Here is an 18,517-nt window from a genome sequence, read left to right on the forward strand (position 1 = left end):
AATATAAAAAGGATCAGTCGACCAAATTTTGAAAAATAATTTTTTTTCTTAAAAAAAAAGTTTATTTTCAGTGTATTTCTTTTTGTGTACTATATAGACCAGGGATGCCCAGTCCCATTGCTCTCGTTCCTCCTTTGTTGTTGGATTGCTCTGTCATATGGGTAGAGCAAAATCATATACGTGTGCTGCTCCCAGTATAGGCAAGGCAAATTACAATAACAATTTTTCGTAGTTTAATAACACTTAAACAGTTTCAACACTTTTCTGGCATTTTGTTGTTGGATTGCCGAAAACTTTTCACTGCAAAAAATCACTTCTTGTTGTGGTTTTGGACAGAATGGTTGACTGTGGAACGATGCATTTTTTCTTTGTCGAAAATTTTCTTTGCGAGCAGCAATGTATTATATGTAATATAATAATAAGCGGAAACAAAAAAATTAATTTGGAAAGGCATTTTATTAAATGCTATGCTAAAGTATCTGCGTCACAAGCCGATATGGAAGCGCAGTAAAAAAATTCGAAAAATAATTGAGCATATTGAAAATAATTATAATCCTAAAATTAATTCTCAATTATCCGAAAAAATTTTTTTTTTTTCTGTTGAAAATGTTACAAAAATTTTTTTCAGTGATACGATAGAAAAAAAAAAAAACTATCGCTCATATGTATTTGTGCTTTTGTGCATAGGTATTGGAATTTGCTCTGTCATAAGCAGTGCTTGGGCACCCCTGATATAGACGTTTGGTCTCAAAGAAAGTGAATTTGATATTTAAAAAACCAACGATGTAAAGCTCTTTTTAATATCTTTCTTAATTATAAAGTTATGAATTTTTTCATTAACAAAGTTTTTTTAATTTTTTGACGTAAGCTTAAGGTATTTCAAAAAGTTGTAGAACAATAGTTGCTCATATGATAGTAACAAACATTTTCCAATTTTTTTCAGGATTTTTAAGAAAAAAATAGTGCAAACAGACAAACCGACAACTGGCTTCATTTTGAAGAAGAAGAAAAAATCGAATTTTTCGAATAACTTCTGAATAAAATGTTGGATCGGGTCGATTGAGGTGCCAATCGACGCGTATTTAGCTCTAGAATGTATAAAAATATTATATATAAAAATATTCTATCTGGGGACTAAAATGTGTCCACCAGCTCCACTTTTGTGATAAAAAATTTTTTTACTTTCATCCTAATTTCTCCCAAACCAAATAACTTTTGGAATATGTTTCGACAAAAATTATCTAATTGAAACAATACCTTTGTTTCAATTGGTATATCATTCATTTGGATCGGTTGCCTACAGAAAATTTTTAGTTCTTCGGCTATATATGTATAGAGTTTCCTCGCGCACGCCTAGGCATGCAGGTCGTCACCTCGTGGACTTCCGTCCACAGTGATACCCCCACCGAAAGGCACATAGCGAATTACGCGTACACTAACGTTACAGTTGAATCGACTCCTCCTTTTCATATTTTCAATTGTTAGCTTTTTCAGCCTTTAACAGAAAACTCTGTGAATGCACTTATATATAATATATATATATATAATATATATATTCTTTTTTGGTTGAGTTCTTAAATATAAATAAAATACAAGTAATCCAAGTTTTTTTGGTGTTTTTTTAGGAGTGGGAAGAAGGAGTGGATTTAGGAGGAGTGGCGATTCGAGTAAAACGTCCCTCGAGGTCAGACTGAGGCTCACACACTAAAATGTAAATGAAAGGGAAAAATGTAATTTACCCAAAATTTTGTTTTACTGTATTCCAAGACAATTAAACAATAAAAAAAAGTTTATTTTTTTTAATTCTACTGTGCTTTTAACCCGTCTCATCGTTACACAAACGCCGCTATCTTAACTATTTTCAGAGATTGACGTCTCGAATGTAAATAGGGTAGAATTGGACGAATCTTCAAATGCAACACCCTGTGATAAAGATTTGACATTAGCTCATATATATAAATAAATAAATACCCATCCCAGATCATATACATTAAGAAGTCGGCCATGTTCTTTTAATTCGATATTAGAAAATAAATATTCAAACAAATTATATCAACCTAATTTGACATAACATACCTATTAAGTTAGTTTTTTAACATTTTGGCAAAGAATAAAAAACAAATATAAATTTAAAGAAGCATATATTGTTTTGTTATGTTGGATTGTGAATATTCTTTGTATCCATAATAAACATATTTATGGAGTGAACCCTGTAAAAAAAAACAATGGAATGGCAATCCTCGTAAAATACATTTTTTTTTATTCGCTAATTTTATTCTTAATTTATAAATTATTTATATTTGGTTATACATTTATAAATTTAGGAAAATTCCAAATAAGAGCCAAGTTAATATACATAATTGTCAGTAAACAAAGATGGGGGACCGTGACATCCCAAGTGTACCTGTCACAACACTGGCTGGTTTAACGAGCACATCAGATTGTATGTATAAAACATTAATATTTTAATTGACTGTCAGCAATTTTATTCACAACTATTTGTCAAAGTGCTAAGCGAATTGCCAGTTTCGGATTCACTGCGAAGTGCAGCTTCCTTGAATAAGTCTCTACTATTTCATACGTTAGTAGCTAATGAATCCCACAACTTGCTGTCGGTTAGGGATGAAAATCTGGTGAAACAATTGGTGAATGCTATTGAAAAAACAAATTCTGACAATATGTAAGTAAGGTATTCTTGGTAAAATTTAAGTTTATGTGATACCTTTTTATAGAGTATTGAAATCACATTACAAAATCCAAGAAGCTGCAGATTGCATCAATACATATCCGGAGCTACTGCAAGGAATTTACACATTTCGCCCATCAGTTTTTAACTCTTCTGATAATATACGTAAGTATGATCCGAGCAGCAAAAACATTTAATACTAAACAAATTTAATGCGCAGTGAGTAATAATCAAAGTTATGTAAAGGAACAGCTTTACCTTAACGAACGTACTAAGGATGAAATCGAATCTTATTTACAAATGCCAGGTTATGATAACGAAAAATTAGAACTTCAAACCAAACCACCACCATATATGAATCCATTAACCACGTAAGGCATCAAAAATGTGTCTTTTGTATGATTTAAATTTGTCTTTAATTTTTAGTGTAAACTCGGAATGTCTTTTAGACAATTGCTTGCAATTTACGGAACGGAATTTAAATATAAAAAAATCAAATGATTCTTCACCATCTAACACTGAATCACAAGAAAACACGTCAAGTATGAAAACAGGCATAGCTTCAGATTTAAAATACTTAAGGGACCAAAAAAAAATATTTTTAAAATAAATTACAACATGGATCCAAATGAGTTTGAAAGTTCTTTTCATAGTGAAGCCCCACATCATCTGAATTCATCGTTTCAGTTTGAATCAAAAGACGAACAAAGTTTATTTACATCACAAAATGAAGGAACATTTCTAGGAACTACAAATTCGAATAATTCTTCAATTCAGTGCTTTAATAGTCAATCCCTTTATTTTTCCGATAAACACCCACAATCTTTAGCATCTGATATTCAGCAGAACCCACATCTTGCTTCCGCTACAACATCAACATCTACTTCATCAAGCGGCAAGTCACAGGTTCGGGTATGTATAAATCGTCTTAATATTGAGGATACACGCCTAATGCAACAGAGTATTAAAAAGTTTGTACAAAAGTCACCAGAATTGGCTAGAAGTATGGGTTTACTACAAGAAACATCACAAGTGAATGTAAAGTTGAATATGCTGCCTTTAGTTTCTGGATGTATGAGTGGGGACTGCCATAGTTCAAAAAATTCTATAATTGATACGTTTTCAACAATCAAAGCTGATGAATCCCGTATTCCTGCAAAGCGAAAAAGTGCTATCGCAATTGGTGACATTCCACCAGAAGAAATTTGTGAGTAAAATATCTTTTTTCAAGATCATATTTATTGAATTGTATTTACTATTATTCACAGACTCAAAGCCAAAAGTTAGACGCGTTGAAAGAATAATTCCAATGTTAACCACAAAATGTTCAAAAGATGAATATACTCGATCACAAACGTACCAACAGTTTATGCGGAATATGGAACAAATTATTGAAATATTAGATGACACGGAGTCTCCAAACTTTGATTCAGGTGAATTACAAATAAATACCTACACGCATATATAAACTTAACACTGGAGCTATAGAAACACTGGAGCACTCACTAACCAAATAATTTCTTTTGATTTTAAATTCAATTTATGTACACAGCTGGGCAAAATAATAAGTACAGGCTCATAAGATTTATTCTATGTCACGTAAATCTTTTTTGATTACCGTAACGAACCAATTCTAATTTCTTTTATTTTTCTGGCATAATGTTGATTATAAAAATACTTAACATAAGAATATTTCACGAAATCTGTAGAATTTATTGTCGATTAAACCTAAAAAACATAAAAAAGGGTTGGTCAAAAAAATAAGTACAGCAATTCTTCAAAGCCTCTAACTTAAAAATAAAAAACATTTTCTCAATTTTTTTCGTTTTATAGTATTCTTATGCTAATACCCAGTATATCCCCACCTTTTTTTTTTAAACTTTTGTTATCCGTTTCGGCATGCTGGGCATTTAATTTACGGCACGTCTCCAAAGGACTTTCGTACCTTGTCTTTGCTGGAATTCTTCTGTATTTTGAAATGTGTTTGTGCCAATCCGACGATTAAGCTCTCCCCAAAGGTTTTCTATTGGGTTTAAGTCTGCAGTTTGCACTGTCCGCTTCATAATGTCCACCTTGTTTTCGGTGAACTAAGCCTTGACCAGCTTTGATGTGTGTTTTGGGTCGTTGTCCTGTAGAAAGACCCAGTGGCGTAGATAGCTTTTTGATATGGGGGGGGGGGGGGATATGACTCAGAATAATATCCTGTTTTTTTTTTAAGTTTTATTTTACACTGCGATAATAATCCGCAATCTGCGATAATAATAATAATAATGCTGTACTGCACAGTAATCGCGTAAAAATGTGTTTCTTTTTCAATTTTGAGATTATATCATCTTATAATTCTCAGACCCAAGGGGGGGGGATTGATCCCCCTGAACCCCCTATCTACGCTACTGGAAAGACCCATCTCAAGGGCATGTCTTCCTCAGCATTATGTCAGACAATATATTTTTATACCCAAATCGGATCATAGTATCGGTAATCCGATGAATCGGGGCGACTCCATGCCAAGAAAAACAGTCCCAAATCAAATTGTTTCCGCTTCCATGTTTAACGGTCTATTTCGAGTACCGGGCGTCGAATTCTTTGCCTTTGGGTCGTCGTAAATTCTTTCTGGAGTCGTTACCAAATAGATTTATTTTTGTTTTGTCGCTCCATAGGACATTATTCCACTTTTTGGAACCCTCTGTTCCAGATCATGCCAAATGATTTTGGGCTAACTGTTTCCTCATCTTTAAATTATTCCCTCGAAGGAGAGGAACTTTTCTGGCTATGCGTCCTTGTAAGCCAGCATTAGTAAGTCTTCGACGAACTGATCTAGACGATATTTCATGGTCAATATAAGCAGCAATGGATGAGCAGCAAAGACTTAGGATTCAGGTGTCGGTCGTTTGACAGGATTTCTTCTTCCGAACTCGAGTTTCGAATTGAACCTTGAATTTTAGGGCATTCTGGACCAAACATAATCACTGCCCAAGTCTTTTAGCGATTTCCCGAAGATTTTATCCTTCCTTTTGCAGAATGAAAGCAATTTTTCTTTTTTCGGTAGTACAACTCTTTTTTTTGCCTAACTATAGAATTTTTTTCCTGGGATATACTTAAATATGCTAGGAAATAATAAAAACCAACAAATCTTAACTCGAATCTAGCTTTAATCCTTTAAAATTTATCAAATACACAGGTGTACTTATTATTTTGACCAGACCAAAATCGCCCACCCAGCAGAAAATTAAGCTTAGTATTGAATACACGAGGTTCCCATATTTCATTCTTGTTTTAGAAATTGTGTAACATTGTAACTTATCAATATAAAAAAATTGGCGGGTGTGCATTGTATAAAAATCGAGTTATATCGTAACAAATAAACACTATATCTGTGTACTTATTATTTTGGCCAGCTGTGTATATGAATCGAGAAAGAAATGCTTTTCGTATACTGGTGTTTTAATATACTTGTAGATTTTCTTATTAACAAAACTTATAGATTTTCAATTATTATATACAAAAATTAAAAGTTAAGTGAAAAAATGTGACACTTTTTGTATATATTTTTTGATATAAGCATTTTAAAGTAAACAAGAAAGGAAAGCTAACTGCGGGCGGAGCCGAAGTAAATATATCCTTTCTGTTATATATATCGGATTTTATATAGTTTGCAGATCCTAATGAGAATAAATCCTTATAATAAATATTTCACCATCAAATAAATTTTCAAATAAAAATGGTTATATCAGCCCCAAGCGTCTTTTAAAAAATTAAAAAAAGAAGTTCTTCCATTTCCAATCGATTATTTACATAGCAGCTATAGGATATAGCCAATCCTTTCGAAATTTGGCATATCGGATTAAGTTGCCCAAAGTCCCATAGAAGAACTTAATCCGACCCGTAGAAAGTCCCATTCATATAACCACTAACCATACAACATATAGACTTCTCATTTCATACAACGAAAATGGACGCAAAATTTTCTTAGGGTAGCATGCCTGAAAAGTTACAAAAATCAAACATTTTAGCTGGCTTCAAAACGAAGTCGAACGCACACACATGAAACCGTGTATGTGAATGCGTGAGCACGCATACATATAAAGATCAGTTTTAACCGCGGAGCAACCTTCTTGATGATGCCTCTCAGCGACTGAACAACCAAAAACGTTCAGAGATAATTTGAGCGTAAAAATGAGAGTAAGAATCTGAATATTCATTGGGATACACATGTTAAAAGGTAGGGGCGTCGGTTTATGTAATAGTGAGTTGAAACTTTAAACACAGTTTTGAGAAACTCAAAACTACGTTTTGGAAGTCTGGTGACAAAACTATATATCTTTTTTTTTTAGGCAAAAACGATTGTTCAACTTTGATAGGTCGCCCATTTTGTCGAATATGTTTTTTTTTAATATCCATTAATAAGTACTAAATAAACTTTCAATAAATGTAAATCCGTTCCATTTTTTAGATTTCAAACGATCCAGATTTCCGTCTTGGTCACCGCGACCCGTGTTTTTTCAGACGGACCTTACTTTGACGGGGCATAACATTGAAACTGCTCAATATTTTCAACTCTTTTTTTCAAATTTAAGTTAAAATGATGTACTTTCACATAATAAAGCGATATTTCAAAAAGAATTCAATAGTTTACGAGAAAAAAATTCGGAAAATGTCTATTTTTGGCGCTCCAACTGCGTATGCCCCCTTAAATTAGTTTTTTTCAATACTAAATTAAAATATTTGACATTTTAATACAAACGTTGGTTAAATTTGTAATCCCAAGAAATTTCCATCCGTAATCCCTGCCAGAAATTTTACGTTACTTGGTATTAAAAAATTTCTTATGAAAAGATATTTTACTAATAACAAAACTACGAATAAGGCAAATATTGATTTTTTTTTTCATATTTGTATCAAGAAAGAGTGATAAGACTTCAACAAGATTACATTCTGTGAGATGAATTGCATGAGCGTTCTATAGTAGCAATAGATTCTTCGGGTTTTGACAGATCAGCAATTTTCAGACGCTTCTTTAAAATCTGCTTTGGGTCATCCACGGTCAGGATTTTTCGATGTTGATTGGCGCATCTTTCATTATACCCTTGCAGAGGGTATTATATATAATTTTGGTCAAAAGCGTGCAACGCAGTGAAGTAGACATCTCCGACCCTATAAAGTATATATATTCTTGATCAGGATCACCTCCTGAGTCGATATGTCCGTCTGTCCGTCTGTCTGTCTGTCTGTCTGTCTGTCGGTTTTCTACGCAAACTAGTCTCTCAGTTTTGGAGCTATCGAGTTGAAATTTTGCACACATCCTTTTTTTCCTTGCAGGTAGTATATAAGTCGGAACGGCCGGGATCGGTCGACTATATCCTATAGCTGTCATATAACTGATTGATCGGAAATGCCATAACTTTGGTGTTTTTAAGTTAGAGGGTTGGGACTTTCCACACATGTTATGTTTGACCAAAATATCTTATGTACAAAATTTCATAAGGATTGGCCGACTATATAGGATCCGCTATATATCTAATAATATGAGACGCGTGGCGCCACCTAGCGGACTGTGTCTGAACTGCAAGGGTATATCAACTTCGGCTCCGCCCGAAGTTAGCTTTCCTTTCTTGTTAAAAAATCAGATTGATATTGGAGAATTGACGATTTCATGCGTTGTAATTAACCCATAACGTTACAATCCTTTTGCAAATCTTCGCTTTGATACTTCAATGTTTTACAACCATATAGCCGATTTTAATAATATTTGCTTCTATACCTTCAATCAATTTTGTTCGCCTTTCAATGGCGCTACCCTCTTCGCTACACCATACATTAAAAACATATAAACGTGAGAATACACACTTATAAGAAGTTTAAAGCAATGGAATAAACAAAAATTAAATCAAAACTATTAATGAATGAAAAACTATTAATAAAAACCAACTCAAAAGACTAAGAAACAGAACAACAATCACACGAGCGAAAACATATTTTAGTAGTGCAAAACTGACCCTCAAAAGTTAAAAGGGTGTTAGAATTTTCACGATTTAAAGCACATCTGCAAATTTCTCTGCAAAAAAGAGCCTGGCGAACACATTGGTATACAACTTAATTTTTGCATTTCGTGGCATCACAACTAAAACTTTAGCTAAACATAAAAAAGACGTTCAAAATATAGAAAAAAAACATTTATTTTTCAAATTAATATAGCTAAAACAGTTTAACAAGTACAATTTTTTATAATATCTCAAATTTTGGAAAATAGCTTACACTTCAAAATCCATTACAAATATTTTAAATTTGGATACGTAATAAATGATGTGACCACTTCAAAGTTCGGTTTTGTTCTGAAAAATTCGCGATGCGCGCAAGATGCACTGTGAAAATTAACACATGCACTCAACTTCAATTCCATTTTTAGAAAGAACGGTTAATTTTCCAGACAAACCTAGTATGCCACAAAGAAGTTTGGATAATTTAGAAGAGATTTGTTTGCTTTTCCCCCTTTTTTGTTGTTATGACTTTTTTTATTTTTGGCCTATGGCATAAAGACCAAATAGGTTTTAGGCAACAATAAACTACTTTCTGAAAGTGATGGACTGAAAATAAACTGAATATGGCTGATTGAATTCTATATGTGTATGGCTGAGAAAAACTGTTGCGAATAAATCGGTAATACCCTGTAATACATTTTTACATCGGTAATACATTTTTACAAAGTTATAAAGTGCTTCGGATCCTGGGTAAACTGAATATGGCAACGGCGAATATAATTTGTATAACATTCGTTACTAAATACTTTGAAAAATCTATACTGCTGCAAGTTTTTTTTATATTTATGTAAGAGTTTGTTTTAATATTTGTTAAGTTCGTGTGGCACCTTGTAAACCAAGGGTAATTATTTGAAGTCGTAAAAGGTTTCACGGCTTTAGGTTTAAAGTATTGTGAAATTTTTCTAAGGCCACATTTATATTGATGCATGCCAAGCGATTGAACCACATGTCGTTATGTTCTTAGTTGCCAACAGGTTAAGGTGCATTTAGAAATATGGTTCCTTACGTGTTAACACGAAGAGTGCGCCGAGTCTCAGGCGACAAGCACCGACATCGAAAACCAGTGTGTTAGACCGACTGACAGGACGCCATTAGGAGCCCCATATATGGCCGCCAGGTACCATATTACTACACATTTTTGGCGTACTCCTTGAAGGTTCGAAATTTCTGCGATCAACTCGGCATAGCGACCGTATAGCAAACAGGAAAAGCTATCCGCGGCTACACCAAAACGTTAACGTTGAAATCGTTGTTCGGTTTAAAAAAAAACCGTTTTTAACAAGATATATGCGATAAATACAACTAGAACTTTGCGCTTGAAGCTAGCGAAAATAACGCAAGATTTTTTGTCAACCTAATATAAGTTAAAAAGATTTTATTAATATTCTTTAAAAAAAAGAAATTAATCTTTTTCACGTTTTGTTTATTTGAGTATCGGATTAGAACTGACAATTGTGATTCTTATAATTAATAATTACACCTATGCGTTGCTCCATCGCTGCCGCGATCTCGGTCGCGGTTGCTGCTGCTGCTGGCGTCCCTCGATGTCATTGTAGCTGATGTTGTTGCTGTAGCTTAAGTCCATATCTTCATTGCTGATTGGTCAATGCAAGTGCATTGTGTTGTTGGTGGATGCACTTGCCATTAAGTTCAGTGAGCTTTGCCAAATATTTGGGTGTTTTCTTTCTTTTGGCTTTCCCACGATCGCAAGCATAATCAATGCTTACTCAGCGCACGTGTCTTTCGATCCGTGACCCTTATTGGTGCCACGGCATCATATTGCATCCGGTGCACGTGCACTCAATGCGTTTATGTAAGCTCTTTTGCAGTTGTTATTGAGATCTTATGTGCTTGGACTTAGCGTTTTATTAATATTATCTAGTGTTTGACATTTTTGGGTGTTAACTTATATATATGCTAAAAAACCCGGCAAACGTTGTTTTGCCATATATATTTTTTTTAGAAAATTTTTTTTTAGTTCAATACGAATAAGATTATTCTCTCAGTGTAATGAAGTGCACAATATTCTTGGTTAGTCCGTCTTTAGCCAGCACAAATAAACTGGAAGGTTTTCCCACGCGAGAACATGCCACATATAGTTTTCCTTGGGAAAAGCATGGTGTTTCCAAATCTAAGCCACATACAGATAATGTTATAGACTTATTGATAGTCATAGCGAATGCCAATCGAATTGGAAATTGAGTCCGTTTGAATTCAATTGACACATCTGTAGGAATCATAGAAATTCGTGGCAATAACACATTTTCGCCTCAAAACTTCCCATTCAAAATGATGGCTTCAATCATCATTTTGATGCTTTTGTGAGCCATAGGGCTCACGCATCGAAGTAGAATGATCGGAGCTCCAACCTTCAATTGTAAATGGTTGTGGAGTCCTCGCCACCCATAAAGTAGATTTGTAAAAATTTATGAGATTCGTTCGGCATTGGCAGGAATGAGCCCACTTTGTGATACGCTTGGCCTTTGATTTTGAAGGTGGAATTGAAATGTTGACCGTTTCCAGAAATATTGTTAACTATTTCTGTTGCTCCAAACGATGTCATTTGGAAGCATGAATTGAATGTACGAATTGACTTCAGGGTAAAATCTGGATCTGTACCGAGAAGTAAACCGCGCAATGGTTTAGGTGATGTTTAAATTTTGGGTAGTTGTACTTTTCCTGATGAGCAACACATCCCAAGTGGCTCATTTTTAAATTTAAGTGCATGACAATACAGGCATTTCTTATCCAAAGTACCAATAATCACTTTGGAATGAGCAGAATATTACACATCAGATTCGTACTAGAATGCTAGTCGAAGAAATGCCCCCTGATGTAAATGCTCGATGAACTTGTCGTCGTTGTTGGTCAATTCCTCTAAGTCGATTAACTATGAATCTGCGTACTTCTCTTCGTTGCAGTTATCTTTCTTGATAACGTTAATCTCGGGCCACTTGCGATTCTGATTGACGCAACTGCGCCATGCTCACACGCGCATTTGCACTATCTTCTTCGATTTGTTCGCCTGATCTTCGTGCTTTTCTATCTCGCGCGGTTGTGGATTTGATCGTTCGACGACTCAAATTGGCCTCTTCGCCTTTTCTGGGCATTGCGACAGTAATACGTATAACCGTCACTGCTACGATTGTACACAACACAAAATTGCTAAAAAATGTATAGTGAGTATGATGGGGGACCGGAGTGACAACTGGAGCAGGGATAACTGATCGATTGATACTAGTAGTTGAGCGGATTTGTAAAAAAAATTAAGGGTGAACCACCCTTAACATTTAGGGGATGAAAAATAGGTGTCCGATCCTCAGCCCTAATGAAATTGCCCACAAAATTTCACGAAAATCGCTCGAGTCATTTCGGAGGAGTAGAGCTACTAACACCGTGACATGAGACTTTTATATATTAGATATTGTATTCAGTAAATTATTTTTTTTTATTTTTTGTTGAATGAAACAAAATATAATGAATTCTATTTTGACATTTACCAAACCTATTATATTTTTCTTTAGATTTTAAATTAATATACATATATTAATAATATATACTAATAATAAAATATATTGTAATATATCCTAATAAACATTTTTTTTGTTTTTTCAGATGATGTTGACGAGAATATTGAGTGCATTTCTCCTAAACTACTGAATTCAATGAGCACGGACGTTGCCAAATTAAAAGCTAAGCAGGCATTGGATTCTGTTCCTAAAAATAAGTTAACACTTCTAATTAATTACGCAATGCGCAACATTTACTTAGCCAGGAATTACTTTGCTGGACCGGTAATTTGTTTTTGAAATAAAATCAGAGATAAACCATTATTTATAACGAATAATAACTATTTATATTATATTCAAATATGCTTGTAATACCCTTGCACGCGGTATTATAATTTTGTCTAAAAATGTGCAACGTATCGGACCCCAAAAAGTAAATACACACATGATCGGATTAGAATGGATAGGCTTTAAAATAATAAAAAAAAAGAAAGGAAAGCTAACTTCAAGCGGAGCCAGAGCGCCGAATTGTTCGAGAAACGTCAAAACTTTAATCAAAATTACATTTAAATGCAAGTGTACATACAGTACGGAGAGTTAAACGACAAGCTGATCATCTGAAAAGATATAAACTAAAAAAAACCTCCATTAAATAACCAACGAAAAATTCTCGCCTCATCCTTGCACTTTACCGTATGACTTGGCAGAAACCGTTTTGTTTTCGGATTAAAAGCGCTTTTACTTGGATGGACCTGATGGTTTTTCCTATTTCTTTCATGGTATGCGAAAAGAAACCGAACGAAAGAATATGCGAAAGAGTTTGACGCTTCTAGAATAATTCGGCGCTCTACAGTAGGTGAATGGAATTTCTTGGTGTGTCCTTTCATGTTATTTTCATAATTTGCAGGGTTTTTAAGAAAATAGCAAATATTTTGTTATTATGTATACACTTTATAGGGTCGGAGATGACTCCATCACTGCGTTGCACACTTTTGACCAACATTACAATAACCTCTGCAATGGTATAAAAATATAAATTGAAAAAAAATTTTTTTATATTTAAAGAAATTTATAATGTATCTATTATATTGATGAAAATATTGTTCGGCCAATTCGGGAAAAAATCTTATTGCACGTCAAGGTTTGAGTATACAGGATTTGAGAATAATCATAACTTATTCGCCCTTAAGTGCGATAGGAAATTTAATTTACCAAGTTGGCATAATTTGACTTCTGCCGAAAATATCTTTTAGAACCAACTGTCCAACTTTCTACAATTCTATTAACACCTGCATCCTACTTCTTATTTGATTATGTTTCAGGATGATGAAGAGCAAATAGTTGATGAGGAAGCAATTGACAAAATATTGCACGCAATGGATGCCTGTTTGCTTATATGTAATATATATTCTACAGTGAGCGATCTTAAATTTTTACAGGAAGATAATATTTCGCATATTATAAAGTTTACCCAATTCCAATTGCGTGAAACTATATTTCCAATACACGATCCTGTTTATACAGTAAAGAGTATGAAAAAGCCAAATCACCGTAAAAAAATGAAATCCCATCAGGCTCATAATCGGAGTCTGCAGCTTTTTTATTCAAAAACGGTTGAACTTTTGAAAGTTTTCGTTACCCTCTTTGACAAATGCGTTTTTGTTGATACTATAGTTTTGCCATTGTCTACGCTAGCTATAGAACCATTTTTTGTTGACAATATTGAGACTCTACAATTTGTATGCCTGGAGCTAGTAACCACGGTAAGTAATTATTTAAAATAATTAAATTTTATAATGGTTAAAATACTATTTGTATATCCTAATAAAGGGTATTTGTATTATTGGGATATATGTATATATATCCTAATATAGGATAGTTCCTATATTTTTTTTGTATTTTTCGTATGTGGCAATAAAAACCACAACTACATAAACCTGTTTGTGGGGTAGGCACTATGTATATAAACAGCACTATGTAGGTGAAGAAATTAACCTATAAATTGACATGAACCATATCTACATCACTGCAATAAAACGGGGCAACATTAATGAAACCAAAGTACAAGTAAATGTCAACGAAATATTGGAATTCCTTAGGAATCGAAGCAACAATTCCCATTAATAAAATTATTGAAGAACTAAATTAAATTAGATTAAAAGCGTTCTGAACATATTGAAATTGAAACAAATTCAAACAAAAAAATATCGTGTAACCAACATATTGCGATAGCTCACATCCCAATATCCCAAGTATAAAATGCAACATCAACCGCAACACTAGAAGTTTCCTTTGTTTGTAACAACAAAGTACGTTAAATCCCAGCTGCAAACACTACCAGAGGTAAATGAAAAAAGCTTTGAAGTCATCTCTTAGTCTGATCTTAGGTCGACAAGTCGACAACTATGTAAGATTCAATGGGCAAGCCGGAAGTTTTCACATACTGATTTCTCTATCCAAATAAACCGTGTCCTTCCTACGAATATCAGGCGGAACACTAATGGCGCTTTACAAAATAAAATTGACTAATGTCAATTCCTATTATACAATTACATCGATGTAATGCTTCTCTCTAAACGCACCTTACAATAAAATGAAATTCTCATTCGCTATTCCATTCTTCAAAAGAAATTATCCCAACATCTTAAGTCGCAACTCAAAAAATTACTCGTAACATCTAGTCTTAGTTGATTGAGGAGTGGGTACGGCATCAGAGCATTTTAGTTAAACAGTTTAAACTTACTTCTAATTGATTTGTTAAAAAACACTTAGGGTAAATAAGGGTGTTTGGGCTGCTTTTAAAAATTATTAAACTGGGTAAATAACAATTTAATTAAAAATAAAAAAAAAAAACAAATGACAACGTGTGAAAACTTCAGACCTGCAAGCAAAAAGAGCTTTATAAGCTCTGCATACAGTACTTTGCCTTTGCCAAAGTCGTGAAATGCCCGTCCCTCGACCCTTACTGCCTTTTCAACGATTTGTGGACAATAAAAACAATTACATCAGTCCCCTCGCTTTAAACTGTATCTTCGACTTCAGCCAAAACCCAATCAGAAAACACAGGGTATATATGGCAGAATATACCATTAACCCAAACCTCAGGAATCTCTTCTGTTTAATAGTTCTGTTAATAGTTAAAAACCATTTATTTAGATCGGACGCACATACAAATTTTAATTCTTCGCCTTCTCGCATTCCATGGAAAGCGTTCGTCACCTACATAGGCTGCCGTTCACAGCGATAGTATTATATACTTAAACAGATTACCTTTTTCGTGAATTAAAAAAAAATTAATTAAAAATACATATTAAAAAAATTTTAAATTATTTTGATCCAGGTAGTGTTTCACTGATTAGGTTTATTTTTAATTTTTACCATCCTTTCAAATAATGGATTTCATGTTTTTTTAATATTAAAATCATTAATAATTGTACAATTAAAATTCAAAAATTATCATTGCAGATTTTCGGAAGGAAAGGTACGAACAAAATACGAAACAGTATATTAGGTGACATATTATCATCAATTGATAGATTACCTTCATCAAAAAAAAACCTCCGCCCTTATAAACTCACAAATAATGGGGGAAATATTCAAATGGTTACAGCACTTGTTCTTCAATTGATACAATGTGCAACAAGATTACCAGACTCTCTGTGCGATAGCGCCAAATCTAATAATGGCCCTAAATGCAAGCGATAACAATTTAGACAAGAGGTGATACAAAAGTGATACAACCGAATCAGATATTTTTGTCTTAAAAAAATATGACGTTGCGGTTAGTATTGGTGGAAATTTTTTGACTACTTTTTTAAATAAATGTAAGTCTCGAACCAATGAAACTGATTTTCGACCACTTTTCGAATATTTTATTTATGATTTACTGACTACCGCTAATAAGCCTGAATGGCCAGCGTCCGAATTATTGCTATCTCTTTTGGGAACTATGCTTGTACGCTATGTTTCTGACAAAAGTATAGAACAAAGTATTCGCTTAGTTTCATTAGATTACTTGGGCATTGTAGCTGCTCGATTACGTTAAGGACACCGTTGAATCAAGATGTAAAGTTAACATAAATGATTCTATGATTAAATCAATAAAATTGGAACAAGAAAAAGAGGGAGATTTGCCATGCCAAGACGTAAGTATTTAATAATCAAGGCACATATAAGATGTTTAAGTTAGTATATTTTTTAGTTTGTTTATAAACTACACCCAGAAGAACAACGAACGGAATTCTTACAAAAAATTCTTCTTGACTTCCTTGCTGTAAATGCTGAAGAAGAAAATTTAATATGGGACTACGCTCGACACTTTTATTTGGCTCAATGGTATAGAGACGTAATTTACCAAAGACGTCGTATTAAAGATGGACAAAAAGGAACGGCATTAAAAAAATATAAAATTCCAGGTCAGCAGAGAACTGGTATGTTTTAATATATAATTATAACCTAAAATTCGTGTCTCGTGTCTGAATATCCAATATAAGAAAACTTTGATAACACCTAATATTTCTGCTGCTAATATTTCTATATTATCTATATGTCAATTAATAATTTGGGTCCTCTAAGGATACTCAGAACAATCAAATGATAATTTTTGATTGCCGGTAATCAAAACGCATGTCTCGCCTTGATTTTGACTCGCCAAATTATTAATTAATTATTATATTATAATTTTACAAATTAAACAAAGTCAAATAGCTAAAAAAAATAATATAACTTATAAAATGTAATGAAAATACAACTAAAAACACATGGTTCTACAAAAATAAAACTTTAAAAAATTGATGAGTTGAGAAACTTAATCTTACAAGTTGTCAACCCTCAAACAGAATATTTTCGAAAAGGTTTTCGCTGATATTTTCGAGCTTATTCGCTAATTTATCACGTGTTTCGTAGGGGGGGTTTTGTCATATCATGCGTTATCATTGTAGGGGGGGGAGGGAGCTGAATAAACCAGAAATAAGTATCACGTAATACTTGAACGGCCCCTTAAAGGTCTGTAGCGATTGAATTCTTTCTCATTAGGGCCTATATTACGCCAACGACGCCGTGGTTGTAGTTGATACAAACTGTAATTTTGCAGATGGCACAGCAGCTTCCCAAAGACCACCAAATGATGGTGCTCATGAAGGAATGGATTTAAAGTCCTTTTTATTATTAATATTATTTCCCGTATTTCCCTTTTATTGCAATTATTGCTATGTTGTCCTTGGCATCCTTTAAGAAAATATTGGTTTCGAGCTTTAATTTATTATTGGCTCCAATAAAATTGGTTGCATTAGGAACCGCCGGAGAGCGGCCAAAAAGGCATACATTGTGAGGTCGCTTACAAGCTCCAAGTGAACTGCTTAAGTGGAAAAAACAACAAAATATTGCATTCTTATTATAAATCTATATATGGCCGTAGTAGCCTCCTTCAGTGTGAAAGAACGGCCGAGCCTGTGTGACTCTTTCAACTGGTAGGTTTCCTATAATTTTACTCATTATTGTGACTATTCCGTTACTTCTTGAATCTTGGCTATCCAATTTGCAATAAAAGTATGGTAAGTTAAAGCCCTTGCATTTATGTGAGAGTTCTGCGCCTAGGACTGCTGCGTGAGTTTTGAGCCTAGGATTGCTTCGCATAAATCAGTCTGGGTAAGGATTGCTTCGCTGTGGTTGCCACTTTGGACTTATTTTTATGCTTATTTTTATATTGTGGTCGTCCAGCCATGCGTGACTGAAACCTCTCCGTCAAATATATGTCTTTTAACTTGCAATTTCTTAAGACTTTGCAGGTCAGAACGATAGTTTTTCCAATCTGACTGAAGTTCTAAGGCCAGTTCATCATCTCAAGCCATTTTCAATTTCCATGAATATGAGGATGGCTTTCTTGTAACCAGAGCTTCGCTTTGTTTGTCTTTATTTGACATTTATATAAGGCCGAGGGTTTTGACACTGTATTGGTCCAAGGCCTCACCAAGTTTACGTCGCAGTTGTTCTGCATTCTTTCAACACCATATTCGTAGTCTGAAACCGTGTGTTAGTATTATTTTGTCAATTTGGATTTGAACTGCTGTCGCAGCAGTTATTATTTGGAATTAACCTGTTGCAGACAGGTTCCCAATGAAGAGAGTTAACGACTTTTCATTCGAGTATTTATTTGATGGTAAAATTCTCATAAGGATCGGAAAACTATATACGATACGATATATATATATAATATAAGCTGCTACTTAACTGCAATGGTATATCAACTTCGACTTCGCCCGTTAGTTAGCTTCTTTTCTTGTTTA

General features: G+C 33.8%; 1 protein-coding gene across 1 annotated transcript in view; it reads left to right on the top strand.

Annotated features, from left to right (window-relative positions):
* The first annotated feature begins 1,935 nt into the window (after nucleotides 1-1,935).
* The window catches only part of LOC26513764 (nipped-B protein), a 70,044-nt gene continuing 53,462 nt past the window's right edge, over nucleotides 1,936-18,517 (top strand). The window contains 15 exon segments of the mRNA XM_044716554.1: nucleotides 1,936-2,083; nucleotides 2,325-2,443; nucleotides 2,509-2,680; nucleotides 2,733-2,851; nucleotides 2,907-3,057; nucleotides 3,113-3,295; nucleotides 3,298-3,598; nucleotides 3,671-3,893; nucleotides 3,955-4,119; nucleotides 12,340-12,518; nucleotides 13,556-13,996; nucleotides 15,699-15,926; nucleotides 15,928-16,275; nucleotides 16,277-16,378; nucleotides 16,435-16,663. Of these exon segments, the coding sequence (XP_044572489.1) occupies nucleotides 2,377-2,443; nucleotides 2,509-2,680; nucleotides 2,733-2,851; nucleotides 2,907-3,057; nucleotides 3,113-3,295; nucleotides 3,298-3,598; nucleotides 3,671-3,893; nucleotides 3,955-4,119; nucleotides 12,340-12,518; nucleotides 13,556-13,996; nucleotides 15,699-15,926; nucleotides 15,928-16,275; nucleotides 16,277-16,378; nucleotides 16,435-16,663 (2,908 nt within the window). The 5' untranslated portion in view covers nucleotides 1,936-2,083; nucleotides 2,325-2,376.

This window comes from Drosophila ananassae, chromosome 3R (assembly GCF_017639315.1).
Source record: "Drosophila ananassae strain 14024-0371.13 chromosome 3R, ASM1763931v2, whole genome shotgun sequence".
Taxonomy (NCBI): domain Eukaryota; kingdom Metazoa; phylum Arthropoda; class Insecta; order Diptera; family Drosophilidae; genus Drosophila; species Drosophila ananassae.